A 22,645-nucleotide genomic window follows, 5' to 3' on the forward strand; every position below is an offset into this window, starting at 1 on the left:
GTCAGTAGTATGAACTCATAGCGAACCCGCTTAAGCAAGTGTTCGACGACCGGCGCTTGCGCGCTACTTACCAGCGTCGCATTTACAGCGGGAGCGCGAGTCGTGTTTGGAAATCTCGCCTTAAGGTCGGTTTGCGCCCGCTATGTTTTTACGATTTGAGGAGTGGACACGATGCGGGCGCCTACACTTAAGGACCTGCTTGACCGACTGGGATATGAACGAGGAGTTGAACCTGAGCACGACTACTGATCAGTTCTGTACAGGTATTTGAAGATTCTGCATTTCTCTCTAAAGTAACAATGCAGTCGGTTTGGCGGCTCGCATGTATAGTTCATCCCGCGTTGCAAATCACCGGCTACTAATTAATTCTTCAGACAGGAGGGGGGCAAAATCTAGTGACCAAAGAAAACGAATGTAGCGTGAATTCCCTGGCACATCTTGTGATTGAAATCTAGCGGAAAGTTGCGTTCAAAAGCGCTTTGGCGCGAACACCTTTCTAGAAGGAGCACTAACGTCGAACCCACCATTTAGTAAATTCACATAATCCAGTTCAACGTTATGGAAGGCCTAAAGGTGTATGCATTTCCCATTTTTCATCTATCATTACGGAATTTCTTTTTGCGTCATTGATCTCAATAAAAAAGGAAATAAACGAAATTAATCAAAGTCGACAAAATGTGCGTTTGGGGTCATTCGGCAGCACATCTTTTGTCTTTTGCAATTAAGTGTGGCGTGTTTAGCTGTGCAATGCAAGGTTATCAAACCGAAAAAATACGAAATACAACAAAAGAAGACAAGCGAAATGAAAAATTTAAACTTAACGAAGCTATCTTATTGGAGTGGAAAAGATTAACTGAAATACAATTTAATAGGTTACAAAAATTGTTTTATCACAAATTGATTTAAGACCAGAAAAATCCGGGGGGTGGGCATTACACGAAGCGCGTTTATGAAATCGAGATGTTCGCTAAGTATTAGTTAATTCTGAATGCAAAGTGTGATTTAGTAAACCACGATTTTGCACGCACTGGTGAGATTTAAGCAGCCCCGATCAACGATGGTCGTTAACGTCTATCATAGTTTAAGAAGCACAGACAGTGGCGGAGGGTGCAATAGATGAAGAATTATTTTCTGGGACTTCAAATGTTGAGCAGATCTGATGCACGGTGCATTATGGGAAGATTTGGAAAGGTGTTTAGGTTTGTTTAATTCTCATAAAAAAGAAGTAGTAGTTGCGATATTTTCAGAAATTTATCCAGAAATAATAATTAATCTATAATAACAAAAAGGCCAAATTACCCCCTTCTTGCATCTTGCCGAATGTGGCGTGGCTAAAGATGGGTTAAATTAAACATTTAACAGCGCCCCTAATCCCATTGATTTAACACGTGTCCAGCTAAACCTTTAACCCCGCCCATAACCGCACAGCCGTCACTTCAAATTCATTAAACTGGTAGTGATGGTTGACAGGCTAAGAGCGATACGCCTGCTTACACGGTGATTAAGAGAAGGGTTGTCGAAGTGTTATCGGAATCAACGGAGTTAACCAAGTTACACGTGTCTTGCAGTTTTAATATTTTGCGTGCCTGTCGCGCCTTCCCATTGTAGCGTGGACCTAAACGCATGGCGACTTGACGTTAAATGTTGAGCCCTGCCCACTTTTACACACGCCCCATTACACATCCTAATAAAAGGCGAGAGAGACTGAGTGGCAATGCAGAGCGATGTCTAAGTATATGACGGATTTGATTTTGTGTATTGCATAATTAAATATTATTCAAAATAACATTTTCCTTTTATTTATGCAGTTTGCTTAGTATTAAAAAAAATCTGCAGCCTCTGCCACCGGTGCAGTGCCTTAGTGTAACACCTGCTGAAGCAGTGTGTCCTCCTCAGACTGTCGAATTTACATTGTCAGACTCTGATGAGCTGGGCAATGCCACTATTTGCCCATGAGTGCAGTCTTTTGTGCTTATGATGTTTGGGAATCCTAAAGTATAGTATGAGATTAAGTATCACTGAGTTAATTTCTCAATGTATGGTTTTAACTAACTGCATGCAAAATTGTTTCTTTCTAATTATATCGACATCAGGAAATGCCAAGGGGTGTGTGCTGTTCTTTTAACAATATTTGTTATGGACAATCTGAGCTCACCCATGCATTGGACTTTCAAGGAACAGCTTGAAAGATCCTACAGGAATGTTGAATGCAAACTGATTTTTTTTATGCATTGAATATAACTACAAACATCTGTGTGAAGATTATCTTTTCAAGTTGCAGACCATACTTGACAATTTTTATAATGAATGTTTCTATATTACTGGTAGATCCTCAATTGCAAAACAATTTACATCTTTTTATCTTACTAGTGAAAAAATATGGACCATTATTAAATAATGAAAAGATTGAATGCAAATAATTATTGAGGAGTGCAACTGAATCTATTTAACAAATGATACTCTTTATTATACAATATACATACAACTACAGTATTGCCATGCCTTTTGTAAAAAATGACAATGCACTTACTTTTATAATCGTTACTTAAAGCTAAGAGGTCACACCTGGAAAGAAAAGATAATTGTGGTAAAAGCAGGGCATACTGTTTGGTTGGTAAGAGACATAACCAAAAGAGTTGCTCTTTTAATTGTGTCGCAATGATACCTGTATGTTCTCCAGTGCTGGTGATAAGTATGTTCTTAATTAGAGACTCCTATAGAATACTGTGAGACATATTAAGGTTCCATTGTCTATTTAAGAATATCTTTCTGTGAGTGTGAGGAGGTTCAAAGTAGAATATTGTGGGGTGACTAACAATTAGGCTTTCACCTGAGGATTTGTCTACAAGATCCCTATGTGTATGTGCATGCGTATCTGTGATAATCGTAAGGTGTGAGTGTAGCCCAACCTGGTAATGGACTTGGCAAGTCCTATAAAACCCACAATAATGCACTGTAGTGCTGGATTATTACTAAAATTGTTTACTACATTATTGATACCAGCTTTAGGACCTCGGCACCAAATTGTGTCAAAGAAAGGAGGGTGGGGATTAAATAACTTTCTTTATGAACTACTAGTCAAAAGAGGCTATGCTAAAGATTATTAGTGTACTTGTCAACCCACATCTTTATTTTTCATTTTACAAGAAGGATATAACAGAACTAGGAAAGCTCCAGAGAAATGTGACAAGGCGAATTCAAGGGGGTTATGAGCATTGACTAAAAGGTCACATGATGAGTAAATCCAGATTAAGAAGTAGCTTGATTTAGGTAGTGCATTGCGGTGGTGCAGTGGTAGCACTGCTGCCTTACAGTAAGGAGACCAAGGTTCATGGCCCAGGTTCTCCCTGCATGGGGATTGCATGATCTCCCTGTATTTGCATGGGTTTCCTCTGGGTGCTCCAGTTTCCTCACACTGTTCAAAGACAGGCAGGCTAGGTGAATTGGGAACACTAGTTTGGCCTTGTGTGCATATGTTTACCCTGTGATGGGCAAGTGCGATGTCCAGGTTTGTGCCCTATGCTAGCTGGCATAGGCTCCAGTTTAGTTTGGATTAAGCGGGTTAGGAAAAAAAATGACTGATGTACGAGTAATTTAAAAAAAAAAAAAAAAAAGTAAATATGTTACATGACGTATTTTTCTTACATTGAGCTTTCTCCACATAAATATAACATTATAAATGGAAGCTGGTTAAGGGTAAGTGTCATAGAAATGTTAAGAAAAGACTTCCTAACACTGAACTATAGATACTTATATAGAGATTCTCTACAGAGAAGTGGAACCAGTTACCAATTAGTATAATTGAAAATGTCTCAGCTTTGGGAACACAGAGTCTCTAAAGATAAGGTGAATGGCCTTTTTATTGTCTGAACATTTCTTCTGCTCTTATACCATTATTACTGAGATGAGAGGTACATTTATTTCTTTATTTCTGTTTGTATGCATTATTTTTGTTTATTGATCATTCTTTTCCTGAGGAAAGTTTGTTCTCATGATGATGTAACTGATTTTGAGTTTAAATTTGGTAAACCAAAGAGAACAGAATAAGAGCAATATTTTAATTAAACAATAATCTGAGTCCATATTATGGACCTAGTGTATACCTTTTCTAAAGCACATTAAATTTCTCAAAACATTAAAAGACTAAAGCAGAGATTTTTTTTTTTTTTTAAACCCAGAAAATTAAATTCTGGAATATTTCCAGAGGCAAGGGAGACATTGTGTCCACACACATGGTTATGCCAGGGTGAGACTTCCTCTTTACGCTCTGCTGTGCAGTAGACTAGCTCCCCATTCAGGACTGGTTTCTGCATTGCACCTAATCTTGCTTGGATATGCTTTGGCCCCAGCAAACTTCAGATGGATTAAATGGCTTTGGGAACATTGTTTAAATCCAAAATAGGGGTGAGGGGTGTGCATTAATAACCACTTAGCTTACAGGTGGTACACTGGTGGTCAGCTGAATTCTGGATGAGGCCACTAAACCCACTTCCATATTTCATTAGATGAGAAGCTGAATGAAGAGTATCTGACAAGATGGCACTTCTTCCGCTCTCCCAGGTACACCAGTTGTGGACTGGAGGAGGACGAGATTAAACTGAGCGGTGACACAGAAGGTGAAGGATGCAGTTTAATTTTAGACATAGTCATTTCTAGTTTCCGGTGTTTCTACCTCTAGCTGCTATGACCATTGCCTGACTGCTGTAAATATACAGTAGAAGTCCTGCAGAGCATCAATGTTCTGGTGAAATTTTGAATGTTAACTTGATTTTTGGTCTTTAAAGGAATGTCTAAAGAAAGTCCAATATGAAAGTTACTGTTAAAAGAAGATTGCCTGGTTAAATTCAAAATACTTGCTCTATTGATCCATCTGCATTTCAATAGTTTGTTTTTTATTACTATTAGTAGTAATTGTTTTAGTATTGGTATTGGTATTGTCAAGGAGGTTTGAATTTTTTTTAAATCCAGGAATGTACTGGTCAGCCCTATTTAATGATTTATGCATCATTGCTTACTGACTTAGGTCCTCATTTAAATGCATATATTATTTTTGCCTTTGTTAGTATGTAAGCAATTTGAAACTGAACTTTTTGATTTGTATTTTTCCAAGTTCATGCCGTCAGATGCTTGTACTTTATGGCATGAACATATTCTAGTGCAGTACCTTTCTTTCATATCCTCCATAGAGCCCCCATTCAAGCCCAGCTTGTGGTTGATGGTGGACCCCAAGCTGGCATGTTCCATTCAGTATCCCAACATGTCCTTGCCCATGTCTGACGCACAAAGGTGTACATTGCCCTACACAGAGTCACAACCTCTTTCTCCTCCTCTCACTCCTCTACCGACAACTCAGATCCTGAAAGGACCTGATTGGATATTGGAGGAGACCTTCATCTCTGCATCTTCCTGTACAGAGTGTATGGTAAGTGCTATAGTTATAATAAATATTGCTCACTTTACAGTGGTTACTAAACCTTAATTATTGGTTTAAAAAAGAAAATGTTTAAAATTTACTGTTCTAATTTTGTTAAACACAATCTAAGAGGAATTTAAATTTTAAATGGTGTTGTTTAGCACTAGGACTTCTAATTTGAATTGTAAGTCATTTCCTGAAACAAAGGTGGGGGTTTACTCTACTTTTCTGCTCAATGCCGACATTGGAGGAAAACCTTCTGGAGAGTTCTTTGTGAGACATTTATAACACTTTGTGTACATAAAAAAATACCATAGACATTGTCTGAAAGTGTTGTTTTTATTTTTATATAAAATAAAATGTATGACATTACTTTGGTTTATTACTTCTTTTTTTAAATATTTTGGAAACTCCAATTGGATTGTACCTTGATGGCAAGTCAGGCCATTTGATTGGGTTGTTGTGCAGCATGTACATGATTTTGATCCTGCAAAAGGATTTTCTGAACACAGATAAGCAAGAACACATGTTTGTTATAAATGTGTCTTTGATTCCCTGGATCCTTGTTTAAACTGATTTATTTCAAAGTATTTTTTCTGTTGCTTTAAATGGATTAATTTTTTAAAGTGTTTTATATAGAATATATGTTGTGACACTAGAGGGCGCTGTCGCTCCTCAAACCCGATAGACAAATGCCCAAGACACCATGTAAAAGCACCAAAAGGATCTTTTATTCCTTCTATTCTAATAGTGGTGCCTCGAAGCACCTTCGCCATAATACAAAAACACTAATAGCCACACAATAATTCTCCTCCCAGCAGCTCTGTCACACTCCCTCCCAACACTGGCTCTCTTGCTGGGTCTCCACTAGTCGCTTATATACTCCTTGACCCGGAAGTGCTTCTGTCCTTCCATCCATGTGATTCACCAGCACTTCCTGGTCAGGTGGAGACTTGTATTTTCTTCAGTCCAGGCTATATTGGAAACGGAAATCCCTGTGCCTCCCTGCAGTGTCCCTTTGGCGGCACCCACGGTATCCAGCAGGGCTTTGGAGCGGAACTCCATCTCCCATAGTGCCTTGCATGAATCTGGGGCACTGCTAAGCTGCAGGGAAGTCGCCATCTAGCATCCTGCGGGTTTCGTCTGGGTTGAGCTGCTGGCCGTCCATCACAATGTTTAGAATTATTTTGCTACACTTGGATGCTTGTTAATACTTTTGTAAATAATAGACAACAGCAAAACTCTGTTTGCCATCACATAGCCTTTTCCCAGTTAGGGGAATGTTGAATTCAAAGCAATGCTTGTTAAGTGTCACCACTATAACTATTGCATTCTGAAGCAGGTTAAGTGCTGCTCTGCCTGACGCTTGCACAGACAAGGTCATGACAATTCTCATTAAGTGTTTGTCTGGGCGTCAAACCAGATTGTACTATTTGCATATTGCTTGCTAGTCTTCAGATTTATGCTCTTGAGGTTTGTTAATTCTGGTCACTTTCTCTGCTCTGAACCCAAGGCTATACATTTTAGTTCACAGAGGGTGATGATGATACTTCTGATGCACAAATTCGAGCAGTGAAATCGAGATGTACCCCAAAAGTAAAAACTAAAAGAAGAGGACCCAGAATGAGTAAATCCAGGAGGCTTCATGAGCGTATCCTGCTGGAGAAAGGCGGTTGGCTGCGTCCACCAGTTAATTACTGCATTCTGATTGCCATGGCACTGAATTGCAGCAAAAATGGCAGCCTGAACGTGCAGCAAATATATAACTTCATGCGGTAAGTTATAGCAGCTTCTCCTTCTTGCTTGTGTCTTAAAAGATTAAAGATTTATGTTGATGTGCCCATGTCTCAACAACTGTTTAGTATGCAGTACTGAGAGAAGTGGTGATTGGATGTTGCTTATAACCACCACTCCTTACTTCTGCAGAGATTAAATCATAACTGCGTTTTTACTATGCTTTGGTTTCTAATCCTGAGAAGTGATAATGGGTAAACTAGATAAACTGACAAAAAACAAAAATGTTTTTTAGTGGGAATGCTTAACATTGGTCCCCTTGAAAAGGAGCTAAAATAGAACCTACCCATCATATTTATCACTTTCAAGGTTTAATATGTTTGTCACGTCAACACACAGTATAATTACCACTAATTATTACACGAGTCATCATTTAAGTGGTTTGGCTGCATTTTTCCTACTTGATGAAGGGTGTTATCATTTCCCACTTTCTCTGAAATGTTGCATATGGATGGGTCAGAGTTGACGTTAATATATGCATGTTCTCCTGTCAAGTGTTCTTTTAATAAATCCCATCATTTGCCTCAAAAGTTGCAGCAAGTTTTATAAATCTGACCCTGGGACATGCTGAAAAAATGCAAACCATTTTACCAAAGAAGGTAAAATGGTGACCGGTTACGCTACTCCAACAGAGTTTAATTTGCTTCTGCAGAAAGCTGATATCTGGTCTTCTCGGTTTATCAAATACAAAAGGAAAGCGAGTGCACTGGCACAGATAGTTATTGTCTTAATGATGTCCAGTAGATTGCATGAATTTTCTTCCTTTGTATGGTGCTGTGAGGTTGGCCAGTCAGTCAGTCATTTTCTAAACCACTTTGTCCTGAACAGGGTTGCAGTGGGTGCTGGATCCTATGTCAGCTATCATAGGGCTCAAGGCAGCAACAAACCCTGGTCAGGGCACCAGCCCATTGCAGGGCAAACGCACACACCACGGAAAATTTTGGTGTTGCCAGTCCACCTAACTTGCATGTTTTCGGAGAATGGGAGGAAGCCCACACAGACACAGTTTGAACATACAAACTCCACACTGGGAGTGCCCAGGATGCAAACCCTCTCCTTACTGTGAGGCTGCAGTGCTACCACTGCACAACCATGCCACCCGTATTATGAGGTAGTGGTACATGTCAAACATTAAACTGATTGGTATTGCTACAGTGCAACTGTATCATGCTTTATAAAACATTCAGAAGATATCCCTGTATATACAGTGGGATGCAAAAGTTTGGGCAACCTTGTTAATAGTCATTATTTTGAGTTATTGAGTTCCAATAATTAGTTCTAAAAGTTTTGGAATCAATAAAATGACAACAGTGCCCAAATTTATGCACCTGCCTGATTTTGTTTGAACAATTATTGCACACTTTCTGTAAATCCAATAAACTTCATTTCACTTCTCAAATATCAGTGTGTGTGTCTCCTATATGATATATTTAACTGACATTTTTTATCATAACAACCAATGATTTATACAGGAAAATAATGACTATTAACAAGGTTGCCCAAACTTTTGCATCCCACTGTATGGCTGGACTAAAAAGAGCCTTATTGAGTATTTTATGGACATATCTGCAGGTTTCAGTAGTCCCTTTTGATATGTAGTTGCAGCATGCATTTCTTAATCTTCATTGAAAATAACTTCTTTTCAGCTAAAATGAAAATAAACTGAAATAATGTATTCTAAATAAAACTTATTGAGTAAATTCACCAAGAATAAAACCTACTACAGAAATTGTCAAAGGTTTGTAAATATAAACTGAAAATGAAATGACAGGTGAAAATAGTATAGTATTTCAATTTACAAATTTTGATCAAAAAAGAAATCCTAAAGCAGGATGATCAAACTGCTTTTATTGCTCGTATTTTACAAATTTGCTATATTCTCTTGTATTATATTCAGACAAGGACAAGGATGTACCCAATGTTTTGTTTTCAATAATAAATCATGCCATTAATGGGTCTGTTCACCCCATTCACAAGTATATTGGACCCAATACAGTGAGTATACAGAGATTTGTCCGACTAAACTGCTCTTTGTTCCCCACCTGAACGTGGTTCTAAGTACAGTAAGCCTTTTTAAGTCATTCATACCCATACTTGAAATTTGGTATCCAGATCAGATGAAGAGTGGGTTGAGGCACTGAAGTCCAGTTGCAAATGAGGATCATGCTTTATGTCCTTACTGACTACTTGGATAGTTAGGTAACCACTCTGCACTTGTTTATCATCCATTCATGAAACTTCTGTCACTATAAATTTTTTTTGAGTGACCATAGTTGATGAAATGAATTGGGCATGACACATATGGGCCACTTTCAAAAAGGCCTGCCAACACCTTTACTTCATTAAATGTATGAGAAAAGCTTGAATTTTTCAATTTGTTCTCAACATCTCAAAGCATTACAGAGGGTTGAGAGGGTGACACAGGATATTGGCAGTCTTCCTTGTGTTCAGATCATATATAACAGGCACACTGCCTTAGAAAGATGTCATACGTCCTACACAGCTGCTTTCCTCACTCCTTGCTTTGACTAAAGATTACAGGATCATTCTCATTAGTTTCTATGGAATGGCTTCTGTGTCAATGAACAGCCAACATGTACCAGTATGTATTCTATATAATTTTATATGTATTTTACATTCTGTGCATTTTGGTTTACTTTGAGTCTTTTGTTGGTATAGTATTTTTGTCATTAACCTGAGGAGACATGCAGTTAAGAATTGTTTTGTGCCCTGTACACAAGGCTGTAAACTTGTATCTAATGATTACATACTCGGACGTGTTTAATTTAAAGTCAGGGTATGGGTGCTGAAGCCTATACCAAAGGCACTGGGGACATGGTGGGCAACAATTGTGGATAGGGCACCAGTCCATCATAGGGCACACACAAATGCACTCTCACTCAATCAGGTGTCAATTTCTATTTAAAATTGAGCATAATCAGCCTAAGTACAGAAAAGTTGGTATCATATTGGAAAATCTAGTGGCTCGGAGGCCGTATGTACGTCAGGTGTAAGTAACCATGTTCCCTGGTGTGTGTCATTGGCTTCAGATTTTTCTGACTATGTAAAATTAATTCTAGTTACTAATGGAGTTTGTCATTTCTCTGAAGGTGTTGTTCCTGTTTTTGTACAGTTAGAAATTCCTTCAAGTATGGATTTTATTTTACGGGGAAATTTAAGAAAATAATGAAGAATTGCAGTGGATGAACTCCCTTCAATCCTTAGGGTTTTTTTTCCCCAACTCCTGATTTATTTATTTAAAAGTAAATAAAAAAAACTTCATTAAAATAGTCCCATCATCTCAAACACAAGTGCAAATAGTTCCAAGCTAGCTGTTGGCTTCTTAATTTTTTATTTGCTGATTAGAGAAAAATAATGGGAGCTAAAATATGAAAAATAGTTAAGTGTACTAAAAAATGCGAAAATGACATGTCTTTCTGAGATTTCATAAATACATAAAATTCATACTATTGGAAATTTCTGAAACTGTAGACTAAGTTGTATCAAGGCATCTTATTGAATGATATACAGATGTAGACATAGCAGCAAACCACACAAAAAGCTCTGAGGGAATATGACCTGCAAGTGGAATTGGGGATCTGCCTTCACATCCAGAAAAGGATAATGTATGGATGTGGAAAAGCATGTGTGAGGTGTAGCATGTAGACGTCTCCCTTCTTGAAAACATGTTGCAAGATAGGTCTCAAAGTGCTGTTTTCATCTAAGTTGTTTTTATTCATCTCTTTACTTACAGAGAGCACTTTCCATTTTTTCGGACAGCGCCAGATGGCTGGAAGAACACCATCCGTCATAATCTCTGTTTCAGCCACAGCTTTGCGAAGACACCCCAGCAGGTGTGCAACCAAGGCAAGCGCAAGTCGTGCCTGTGGAGGCTAACACTGGATGGGCGCTTCCGTCTGCGCCAGGAGATCCATGCCCTTTCAGATGGATCTTTTGAGATGCTACGGAGGAGTATGACTGATCCAGGTAAAGTAATCATGGGGAAAGACTGGATGTTGTTTCAAAGCAGAGGAAGTAAATCTCATTAATGAAAATGGTGCAGAGACGCCCATTTCTGGGACAAAGCTGACTGTCATCTTACAGACTTAATCCTCTGTTTTGTTTTTCTTATTTCTTGCAGATCTGGTCAACAATTTATTTCAACTTTGAATTTGCAGAGCAGTATCTTTAATGTTCAAGATGTTTTTCAAAAGTGTGCAATGTTCTATTTTTTATTTACATTTAATTTATTCATAAAATATTTGGAAAATGGATGGATAAAATATTTGAATAAGGCTTTGTGCCATACTATTAATTTAATAATGTTTTGATTTATTGAGGAGGGGAGTGAGGGTGGTTTCTTTTTCTAAGTCACCAGCTTGACTACTTGTTTGGCACTTGTGTATGCACATAAATCAAATGCTGAAGCTGGAAGTTCTTATTCTGGCTCCCATATTTTAGGCTGTGTTTGGATGGTCCAGTTAGAGTACCACTTCTTTGGCCAGTTAATCTTAGTTTTGGAGTTCAGCTCTTTTGTGTTGACTTAGTCCAGAGCTTTACTGTCGTATATTTTCTTGTTATGAATGTATTTGTTTTGTTTTTTTCCCCAAGTTTACTTTCCTGTTGAAAATTTGTGAAAAGATTAATTACAAGGTGATGTTTATCAGTTATGTTTTTTGGCATTTTTTTCTTTCTGGATACAGTTCAGAATAAAAGCATAACCAGATTTTTCATGTTGTCTCTTTTTTTTTTGGAATTGGTGATTTGAATACATTACTAATTATTTTTTTTTTAATAGTGCTCTCCATCAACTCGGTGCATTTGGGAAGGTGATTGACTGTGACCTGGTCTCAATGTTTTTTTTTTTTTTTAAAGGTATTTGTTTACATGGTTTTGTGACTCCAAAATAAGGTTTGTTTTAATAAGTTTTTCTTGAACATAAATATTTCCCAGTTTCACTTCATCCTTGATTTTCTCTTGCAGGTATAGATCAAATATGGACATAACCATTTTCCAGTAATATGAGCATATGTTCCTGTTTTCTAAGAAGAAGTGACCCTTCATTATGAGGCTTCTTACAAACATTATTAATAAATTCACATACTTTAAATTGCTAACATTCTGACTACCAAGTTGCACTGCTAATACCTTCAAGGAACACAAGTGAGTACAGATTTCGAACATCAGATAAATTCAGATGAGAACCAAGGCCATTCAACATAACTGAGCTTGCCAGTCCTATCCATGTAATTCATCCAAAATAACATTAAGTCGAGATTTGACGGTCCCCAAGGTCCTATTGTCTACCAAACTGCCTAATGTTTATGCAGAATTTACCCATAACAAGTCTCCAACTGTGTCCCAGTATTTTTGTTGAACTACTTTTTAAAGTAAGTCTCGACCCACTGCAATACTTCCATTCATAATTTGAAACACTTCTGTCATGTTGCCTCTTAATCTCCTTTTGCTTAAACTGAAAAAAACTTTGCTCTTTTAATCTTCCTAACTGCAGTTCTGGAATCAGCCCAGATGTTGTTCTCTGGACTTTCTACTCCTTCTTTCTTTCTTTTTTTTTTTTTTTGTAGCCTGGAGACTATAACTGCACGCAGTACTGCTGTTGTGGCCTCACCAGTGCATGTTAAAGCTTGAGCATAACCTCCTGTGACTTGTACTCCACACTATGCGGCACTATATAACTCAACATTCTGTTAGTCTTCTTAATTGCTACTAAATACTGTCTGGATGTTGATAGTGACGCATCCACTACGACTCCCAAGTCCTCATAAGGTATAACTCAGAATTGCGATCTATTTAAGCAGCTGGCCGACGCTTTGAGAGAATGTCGCATAAGACTGGCCTCACCGTGCACATCCAGGCTTACTCTGACCACCAAAGAGCTTACAGAGAAGCACTAACTGCTGCTAAGAATACCCACTATGGCAGAATAATAGAAAGTGGCCACAATAATCCAAGGGTTTTGTTTTCTGTAGTTAATAAACTACTCGAACCTGCATCTGGCCCAACTACCTCTTCTGCTAGTCTGTGAGGAATTCCTCCACTTTTTCCGTAACAAAATTAAAGATCTAAATAATTCAACTAATGTAAATACATCATCTGTTTATATCTCTCCCTGTTTTCTCACTCCATCCAGTTCCTTCTCTAAGTTCTCACCAGTCACATCTGCGTTTTTGTTAATAACCTGCCTTGTAAGATGAGGCCGACTACTTGTGTACTGGACCCCATCCCCAGCACACTACATAAATCCTGTCTTCATGCCAGAATTCCGACTTCTACAACAATAATCAACTCATCCCTTGGCACTGGCGCTATGCCGCTCACTTTTAAAATCGCTTCTGTAACCCCAATGTTAAAAAAGTCTGGTCTTGATGCTGACAATCTTAACAATTTCCGGCCTATTTCCCACTTACCTTTCCTGTCAAAAGTTCTCGAGTGTGTTGTAGCCTCCCAGCTTACCAATTACTTAACCACTAATAACTTGATGGAACCCTTTCAGTCTGGTTTCAGGGCGCGGCACAGCTGTGAAACTGCTCTGCTACGGGTAACCAATGATTTGCTTATGGCAGCAGACTCTGGACAAACCAGCATATTAATTCTATTAGACCTCAGTGCAGCATTTGACACTGTCAGACATGACATTCTACTGTCCAGAATGGAGAACATGCTGGGTATCTCTGGCACTGCCCTCCAGTGGTTCAAGTCCTATCTGACTGATAGGCAAGAGTTTGTTAGTCTTGGCAACAGCAGATCCAGCTCAGCGCCAGTCACACAAGGAGTTCCTCAGGGCTCTGTCCTCGGCCCTCTTCTCTTCTGTATTTATATGCTTCCCCTTGGCCATATTATCCGTAGCTATGGACTGGGTTATCATTTTATGTAGATGATACTCAACTCTACTTCAATGTTAAAAGTGGAACTTCATCAGAGCTTTCTCAGCTCACAACCTGCCTTAGTGAAATTAAAACCTGGATGGAGCAGAACTCTTTAAAATTAAATTGCAACAAAACTGAACTCCTGCAAATTGGGACTAAAATGCAACTTAATAAAATGAGCTCCTTCCCAGTCCATCTTGGCGGTGATCTCATCAGACCTTCCTCTACTGCAAAGAATCTTGGAGTCATTTCTGATCCCTCCCTGTCTTTTTCCGCCCACAAGTCACATTAAGAAACTTTCTTACTTTCACCTCCATAACATATCCCGTGTTCGCTCCTTCCTCTCCTTTTCTAATGCTGAGAAACTTGTCCATGCTTTTATCACATCCCGCATCGATTATTGTAACTCGCTGCTGGCAGGTGCCCCTTCTAATCTTATATCACAGCTCCAGCTTATTCAAAACTCAGCTGCAAGAGTCCTTACTCGAACCAGCAGCAGCGAGCACATCACACCCATCCTGCTCCGTCTTCACTGGCTCCCCATGTCTTGCAGAATCGAATATAAAATCCTACTAAGCCTTAAATAACCTCGCGCCAAACTACATCAGTGACCTTCTCCATCACTATGTGCCTGTCTGCCCACTAAGGTCCTCTGATTCTGGCAATCTTGTTGTGCCCTACACTAATCTACACTCCATGGGTGACAGCAGGGCCTTTAGCTGTATAGTGCCCAGACTCTGGAATGACCTACCGAAATTAATGAGGTCAGCTGACTCCATGAATTCTTCTAAAAAAACAACTCAAAATTCATCTGTTCAGGAAGGCTTTTAGCTCTACTTGACTTTATTACCCTTCTCTCAGTTTACCTCTCTGTCGAGATGCTCATGTAACCTCTGTGTATGTGCTAAATATACAATTATGTTGTCTATTATGCTTTTTTTTTCTTTTTTCTCTAAATTCACTATCATAATCTTCTTTATTTATTTACAGTGGGTATGGAAAGTATTCAGACCCCCTTCCATTTTTCACTCTTTGTTATATTGCAGCCATTTGCTAAAATCATTTAAATTAATTTTTTCCTCATTAATGTACACACAGCACCCCATATTGACAGAGAAAAAAAGAATTTTTGAAATTGTTACAGCTTTATTAAAAAAGAAAAACTGAAATATCACATGGTCCTAAGTATTCAGACCCTTTGCTCAGTATTTAGTAGAAGCACCCTTTTGAGCTAATACAGCCATGAGTCTTCCCTGTTTTTCATCTGCAGGGACAGGACGACTGATTGCAATCGTGGGAAAGATGAATGCGGCCAAGTACAGGGATATCCTGGACAAAAACCTTCTCCAGAGTGCTAAGGACCTCAGACTGGGCCGAAGGTTTACCTTCCAACAAGACAATGACCCTAAGCACACAGCTAAAATAACAAAGGAGTGGCTTCACAACAACTCTGTGACTGTTCTTGAATGGCCCAGCCAGAGCCCTGACTTAAACCCAATTGAGCATCTCTGGAGAGACCTAAAAATGGCTGTCCACCAACGTTTACCATCCAACCTGACAGAACTGGAGAGGATCTGCAAGGAGGAATGGCAGAGGATCCCCAAATCCAGGTGTGAAAAACTTGTTGCATCTTTCCCAAGAAGACTCATGGCTGTATTAGCCCAAAAGGGTGCTTCTACTAAATACTGAGCAAAGGGTCTGAATACTTAGGACCATGTGATATTTCAGTTTTTCTTTTTAATAAATCTGCAACAATTTCAAAAATTCTTTTTTTTTTTTGTCTGTCAATATGGGGTGCTGTGTGTACATTAATGAGGAAAAAAATTAATTTAAACGATTTTAGCAAATGGCTGCAATATAACAAAGAGCGAAAAATTGAAGGGGGTCTGAATACTTTCCGTACCCATTTGGTATTTGGTTTGTACAATGCTATATACTGTATACCCTGCCATTCTTTCTTATATTCTGTAAGTATCTTGAGCATGGGAAAGGCGCTATATAAATAACTGAAAGTATAATAATAATAATACATTTTGTCAGACCTCCTATTGTGCATTCAAATACAACATTTTTACTTCCTATGTATAATACTTTAAATTTACTTAAACTTCATCTGCCACAAATCTGCTCAAGCCTGTATACTGTACAAGTCCTTCAGTAATGATTCAACGGATACCACCTAGGCTGGTATCATCTTTAAACTTAACCATATTATTAAGATGATTTTTAGCACTTTGAGCATATATTTTGTTCAAATTTAAGTTCGCAAACAATGGCTTAATCTGTAGTGTCTGGCAGCACTGGCACATGACATGACTTCTTGCAGTATACCGATGCTTTGGTGATATTTATTGTATTCTGGAATGCACATAAAACTAACTGTAGCCTTTTTCTAATTGTGGCCTTTTCAAAAATGATGGGATCAGGCATCGTATCACATGGACCTCACTGGGTCAAAGCGTACCTGATGAGCTTTCCTGTATTTGTCAGGTTACAGCGAATTTTCTGCACAAGGAAGATTGCTGGTGAGAGAGCTAAGAACAAATTGACTTTGAATTTGTGAACGTACAAAATCTATATCTAGAGGTTTCTCATTCCAGAAATGTTTCAAAAAATGTGAATGATCACAACAAGACAAAAGCCAATCCCTGTGGATGCTTGTCCAGCCCCTACTAATTATCTTGTGCCCCTTCATCTAGAAATAACTCTGTAAATCTGTAACCCATGCTTGTGTATGTCCACGGGCACCCCAACTTCAATTAGTCTCTGGTAAGTAATTTCAGCACACTTTTCCTATGGGTCCTCTAACACTTACATAGCTTCTTTCACTTTTGACTTTCATTCCAAAGCTTTGTAAAAGTGCCGGCCTGCCTCTTTCTACTCAGACATGGATAAGTAGCACTCAACAATTTCCTCCTGCACTCTCTCTTGGACATGCGTACCTTTGCCCCTGCGCCGCCATTTATTTCACTCGAGCTTTCACCAACACCACTTTCTAACATAAGGTACTGTATGTGAACTACATAACTTCTTCTTTCGGCTGCTCCCGGTAGGGGTCACCACAGCAGACCATCTTCTTCCATATCTTTCTGTCCTCTCCATCTTGATCTGTCACACCCATCACCTGTATGTCCTCTCTCACTACATCCATAAACTTTCTCTTAGGCCTTCCTCTTTTTCTCTTCCCTGGCAGCTCCGTCCTTGGCATCCTTCTCCCAATATACCCAGCATCTCTCTTCTGCACATGTCCAGACCAATGCAATGTCGCTTCTTTGACTTTGTCTCCAAACCGTCCAACTTGAGCTGACCCTCTAATGTCCTCATTTCTAATCCTATCCATCCTCGTCACATCCAATGCAAACCTTAGCATCTTTAACTCTGCCACCTCCAGCTCTGTCTCCTGCTTTCTGGTCAGTGCCACCATCATCAACCCATATAACATAGCTGGTCTCACTACCGTCCTGTAGACCTTCCCTTTCACTCTTGCTGATACCCATCTGTCACAAATCACTCCTGACACTCTTCTCCATCCTGCCTGCACTCTTTTTCACCTCTCTTCCACAATCCCCATTAATCTGTACTGTTGATCCCAAGTATTTAAACTCCTCCACCTTTGCCAACTCTACTCCCTCCATCCTCACCATTCCAATGACCTCCCTGTCATGTACGCAGATGTATTCTGTTTTGTGCCTACTGACCTTTATTCCTCTCTTCTCTAGCGCATATCTCCACCTCTCTAGGATCTCCTCAACCTGCTCCTTACTATCGGTACAGATCACAATGTCATCCACAAACATCATAGTCCACGGGGAATCCTGTCTAATCTCCTCTGTCAACCTGTCCATCACCATTGCAAATATGAAAGGGCACAGAGCCGATCCCTGATGTAATCCCACCTCCACCTCTCCTACCGCAGACTTCACCACTGTCATATTTCCCTCGTACGTATCCTGTGCCACTCTTACATACTTCTCTGCCACTCCCGACTTCCTTATACAATATCCTCATACAATACCACAGCTCCTATCTCCTCACCCTGTCATGTGTTTTCTTCAGGTCCACAAAGACGCAATGCAACTCCTTGTGGCCTCCTCTATACTATATACTATATGTTATCTACATAACTATTAAACCAAATCAAAACGTCTATAAATATATACATAATTGCACCCCTGAATTTTAGCTTCAGCCAAAGTTTCAGCAGACTGTCCGGGCAGATAAATGTCTATGATCTTGTCACCTTAACATGAGTATACAGAGTTGAGCTTGGCATGTCCTACTTGTCCACCTGAGAAATTGTTTCAGATTTGCCAGCTGTACTGCTGCTGAACCTACTCGGTGTCTACAGTATGTCGGTGACAGGGCCATGAGGGAGAGTCTACATTCTGTCTGCTGGCCTTGGAGGGAGAGCTCTCTGCTCACACCTTGTAGATGTCTGAACTCAAAAAGACAACCTGCATACAACTGCATTGGCCACAGCCATCTTGGTGACTGAATGCTGGTGTGCAGGTGGTGTTTTAGTCTGCTTTCTCTCTTGTTCTTAACCAGACAGAGCATCCTGGGGACACCCTGGGATGTGACCTTGTGCTTGCCTTACAGACGGACCTCAGTTTGTGCATCTCGGGAACTGCAGGTCTGACATTGTGGTCAGCAGCACAGGAGTGCCGCAGGGGACTGTACTTTTTCTGGTCCTGTTCAGCCAACATACATCGGACTTCAAATACAACTCGGAGTCCTGCCATGTGCAAAAGTTCACTGATGACACTGCTATCGTGGGCTACATCAGGAGTGGGCAGGAGGAGGAGTAAGGGAACCTAAACAAGGACTTTGTTAAATGGTGCGACTCAAACCACTTACAACTGAGCACCAGCAAAACCAAGGAGCTGGTGGTGGATTTTAGGAGGACCAGGCCGCTCGTGGACTGTGCAGAGGGTACAGACCTATAAATACCTGGGAGTGCAGCTGGATGATAAATTGGACTGGACTGCCAACACTGATGCTCTGTGTAAGAAAGGTCAGAGCCGACTATACTTCCTTACAAGGCTGGCGTCCTTCAACATCTGTAATAAGATGTTGCAGATGTTCTACCAGACGGTTGTGGTGAGCGCCCTCTTCTACGCGGTGGTGTGCTTGGGAGGCAGCATAAAAAAGGACGCCTCACGCTTTGACAAACTGGTGAGGAAGGCAGGCTTTATTGTAGGCATGGAGCTGGACAGTTTGACATCCGTGGCAGAGCGACGGGCGCTGAGCAGGCTCCTGTCAATCATGAAGAATCCACTGAACAGGATCATCTCCAGACAGAGGAGCAGCTTCAGCGACAGACTGATGTCACCGTCCTGCTCCACCGACAGACTGAGGAGGCCCCACACTATGTGACTCTTCAATTCCACCCGATGGGTAAACGTTAACATTATACAAAGTTATTGTCTGTTATACCTGCATTTTTATTACTCTTTAATATTGTTTATTTTTATCAGCATGCTGCTGCTGGAGTATGTGAATTTCCTCTTGGGATTAATAAAGTATCTATCTATCTGTGCTCAACAAGTTCTTGTTAGCCCTTCAGCAGGGGTGGCATCCCATTCAAGAAGTTCAAATTCAGAGACTTACTGGCTCGGTGTGCCACAGGGGTCACACAAAGTATGGATGGACTACAAGATGTCTTGATGTTCACAGTTGTTACTATTTTCCTGTGGTTTGTCATTCAGCTATTCACATTTGTTTATTTTTATTTCTGCAGTGAACTTTGAAATTTAGTTCAACAGCAAATGTGGTTTTAATGTGCATTAAAATCCCCCACCTGTTTTCACATTTTGATATACAATATTGAATTACATTGGATTTTTTTTTTTACATTGATCAACAAGTCAGTGCAAGGTCATCTAAACTAATTACAAATATAAAACCAAATAATACATTGCCTAAATATTCACCTGTTTAATTTATAAACCCTACCTCCTCACCGGAGTAGCCAGTTAGTTCAGGTGAGATCATCCAGCTGTAGTCAACACTGACTGAAGTTTAAAGGACTTTGTATTAAGGAGGTCCAACCTGTGGCCAGTTGGTATGGTGGCCTAACTTACACAATGAAGACAAAAAGAAGAACACTCGAAGCAACTCTCTGCAAAGATGATTAAAAAGCACAAGTCAGAGGATGGGGATGAGAAAACCTCCAAATCACTGAATACTTAATTTGATCAGGAAGAAATGGTAAGAATTTGTCAGAGTTGTAAACTTGCCTAAACCTGGCAGTCCACAAGAACTGAGCCCTTGTGCAATAAGATGACGAGAGAGGGTGGCCACCAGGAGACCGCTGAAGGAGCTACAAGCAGCAGTGGATGAAAATTGGATGGGCTGTTCATACAACAAACCATGCTTGGGTGCTTCACCAGTCCCAGCCTTATCTGAGAGCGGTAAAGGGAAAACGTGCACAGGACGTCTCAGTAGAAACCACTCTGGAATCACCTGGAAAAAGAGATCAAAATTGAGGCTTTTGCCCATCAGACTAAATAGTTTCTTACACTGCATATTATGAAAAAAAAAGTGCCATCTACACTGTGCAGCATGGCAGTAGCAGCGTACAAATGTGGGGGTGCTTCTCTGCAGCAGACCCTAGAAACCTTGTGAGGGTAAAATGAATGCAGCAAAATATGAGGAAATCCTGATGCAGTCGACAAGAAACCTGCACCATAGGTGAAGATCGTTAACACTAAAGCTCCACAGGAACTGCTTCAGGACCACAGTGCTAATGTCCTGGAATGACTAAGTCAGATTGCAGTGCCCATATTTATTAAGTGTCTCAAAGTTGTGAATAATGGTCCCATCTGGCTTAAAAATCTGCAAATGACACAAATTGGGTCCTGTACTTTAGGAGTTAATTTTCTATTTTACTAAAGTACTCCTAACTTCACCAGGTTTTAAGAGAGCTTGTGAGCTCTGCTAACTGTCTAGAAAAGGGGTACCCAATGTAATCTTGCCTGAAGAAGGGGCCTGAGTTGCCTCGAAAGCTTGCATATTGTAATCTTTTTAGTTAGCCAATAAAAGGTGTCATTTTGCTTGGCTTTTCTCTACATTCATAATGGCTAACACGGTACAACAACCTAGTACTATATATATATATATATATATATATATATATATATATATACACACATATACATATCATTTGAAGTCTGAACCACAATCTGTCACAATCTGATTGTATGGGTGGTTACCTACCAGGTAACGTGTGTGGTTGGTCTGCAAATTGGCAAACATCCACCACAGGTGCCCTCTCAGTTGCGAGAAGCAGATCGTACAGTTAACTGTCCAATAATGCAAAGAGTACGCGACACATGTTTCGCCCTATTTTGGGCTCCACTGCAACCCTCATCGGGGATCGAACCTCGGACGTCAGACAAACGCACTTCGATTGTGACAATATGAGAAAAAAAATCCTCTTGCAATTCCACATCCAGCACATACCCTCCCCAAACATTTTTTTTAAATCCCTTCTTTAGTCAATATAAATTGGAAGGCTAACTAGATCACAGCCGGAGTTTTGCAGTAGATAGCGCGTTTGATTGTGAGTGTAGGATGACCAGTGTTTTAGAAGTAAAGAGATCTCAGACTGGCCGCCCTGTATGTCAATCAAGTGGCAAATGCCATAGGGAGGATATATGACAGACTAATGTCAGAGGGGGGACATTTTTGTACACTGTGTCATTCCATTTCTCTCTTAGGAAAAGAAACATGCAAATATTACATTTAAAGCCCAGCAGATGAACAGGCAATAGGCACCCATTGTTGGCAGTGGGGGTGAGAAGTTAAAAGGCTGTCTGCAGATTGTAGGTATTTGCTGGATTGCATAGGAGTCACCATTTTGAAGTTTATGGCTGGTTGAGATTTACAAACAATACCACGTGTGATAACAGAACTGCTGCTTCCTTGGAGGATCCTGGATAATCCAGTTACTGATTGTGTCAGGATTGTTGTGTAAGTATTAGCTGTCTTGCAAAGGAGTCGCCGCTTTGAAGTCTTGCCTTGGAGGATTTCTGTATTTACCTGACTTGGCAATTAACATTTTTGACAATATTGGTTTCTAAACAGCAGATCTGTACTCATTAATGGTTGGTAACAATACATTTTGTTAACTCGTGTTTTCATGATTTGTTAAACCCAGGAAATTTAGCTGTGCCACTTGTTTAATCTGGTTGTCCAGAACTGATAATTGCAGGGACTGAAGGAGATATAAGCTCTGGCCAGGAGAAGGCAAGAAGAGGGACAGTCCACTGAGAGCACTGCCAAGACACTCGGACAGAGCACAGAGGCTCGCAGGCTGACAAGGGTACGTGGCTGGCACGACGTGAGGCACAAGGACGGCAATACTCCCAGGGAGGAAGAGACAGCTCTACAAGGAGACGCCGGTTGTGGGTCCAGCGAGAGAGGGAAGCCGCATGAAAGGACCGAGCAAAGCTGGCAGACAAGAAATAAGGCGTGCCTTAGGTCACAGCAATACAAGGAGCCCAGAGTGGACAAGAAGGAACAGCGAAGAGATGCCAACAGGGATTCC

The 22,645-nt window shown here is 40.1% G+C and overlaps 2 protein-coding genes across 4 annotated transcripts in view; one reads left to right on the forward strand and one right to left on the reverse strand.

The window, feature by feature from the left end:
* Positions 1-1,601, reverse strand: part of LOC120535980 (coxsackievirus and adenovirus receptor homolog) — a 38,868-nt gene extending 37,267 nt beyond the window's left edge. The window contains exon 1 of the mRNA XM_039764237.1: positions 1,300-1,601. Within this exon, the coding sequence (XP_039620171.1) occupies positions 1,300-1,312 (13 nt within the window). The 5' untranslated portion in view covers positions 1,313-1,601. The remainder of the gene's footprint in view (positions 1-1,299) is intronic.
* Positions 32-11,837, forward strand: foxr1 (forkhead box R1). Of its 3 annotated transcripts, XM_039764234.1 has the most exons (6): positions 40-263; positions 4,506-4,616; positions 5,187-5,422; positions 6,941-7,188; positions 10,962-11,194; positions 11,349-11,837. In XM_039764234.1, the coding sequence occupies exons 1-6, from the start codon at positions 143-145 to the stop codon at positions 11,375-11,377; spliced, it is 978 nt and encodes a 325-aa protein (XP_039620168.1). In that variant the 5' UTR covers positions 40-142; the 3' UTR covers positions 11,378-11,837. The 3 variants fall into 3 exon arrangements, with proteins under 3 accessions (XP_039620169.1, XP_039620165.1, XP_039620168.1); XM_039764231.1 differs by lacking the exon at positions 11,349-11,837 and having other exon boundaries at positions 39-263; positions 10,962-11,318; XM_039764235.1 differs by lacking the exons at positions 4,506-4,616; positions 11,349-11,837 and having other exon boundaries at positions 32-263; positions 10,962-11,323.
* Positions 11,838-22,645: the final 10,808 nt, after the last annotated feature.

Source organism: Polypterus senegalus, chromosome 9 (assembly GCF_016835505.1).
Source record: "Polypterus senegalus isolate Bchr_013 chromosome 9, ASM1683550v1, whole genome shotgun sequence".
Taxonomy (NCBI): Eukaryota; Metazoa; Chordata; class Cladistia; order Polypteriformes; family Polypteridae; genus Polypterus; species Polypterus senegalus.

Coding starts and splice junctions, on each gene's coding strand:
- foxr1 (XM_039764231.1), top strand. CDS start 143: ATGTTTTTACGATTTGAGGAGTGGACACGATGCGGGCGCCTACACTTA. Junction 5,423..6,940: donor CTTCCTGTACAGAGTGTATG/GTAAGTGCTATA, acceptor TATACATTTTAG/TTCACAGAGGGTGATGATGA. Junction 7,189..10,961: donor CAAATATATAACTTCATGCG/GTAAGTTATAGC, acceptor CTTTACTTACAG/AGAGCACTTTCCATTTTTTC.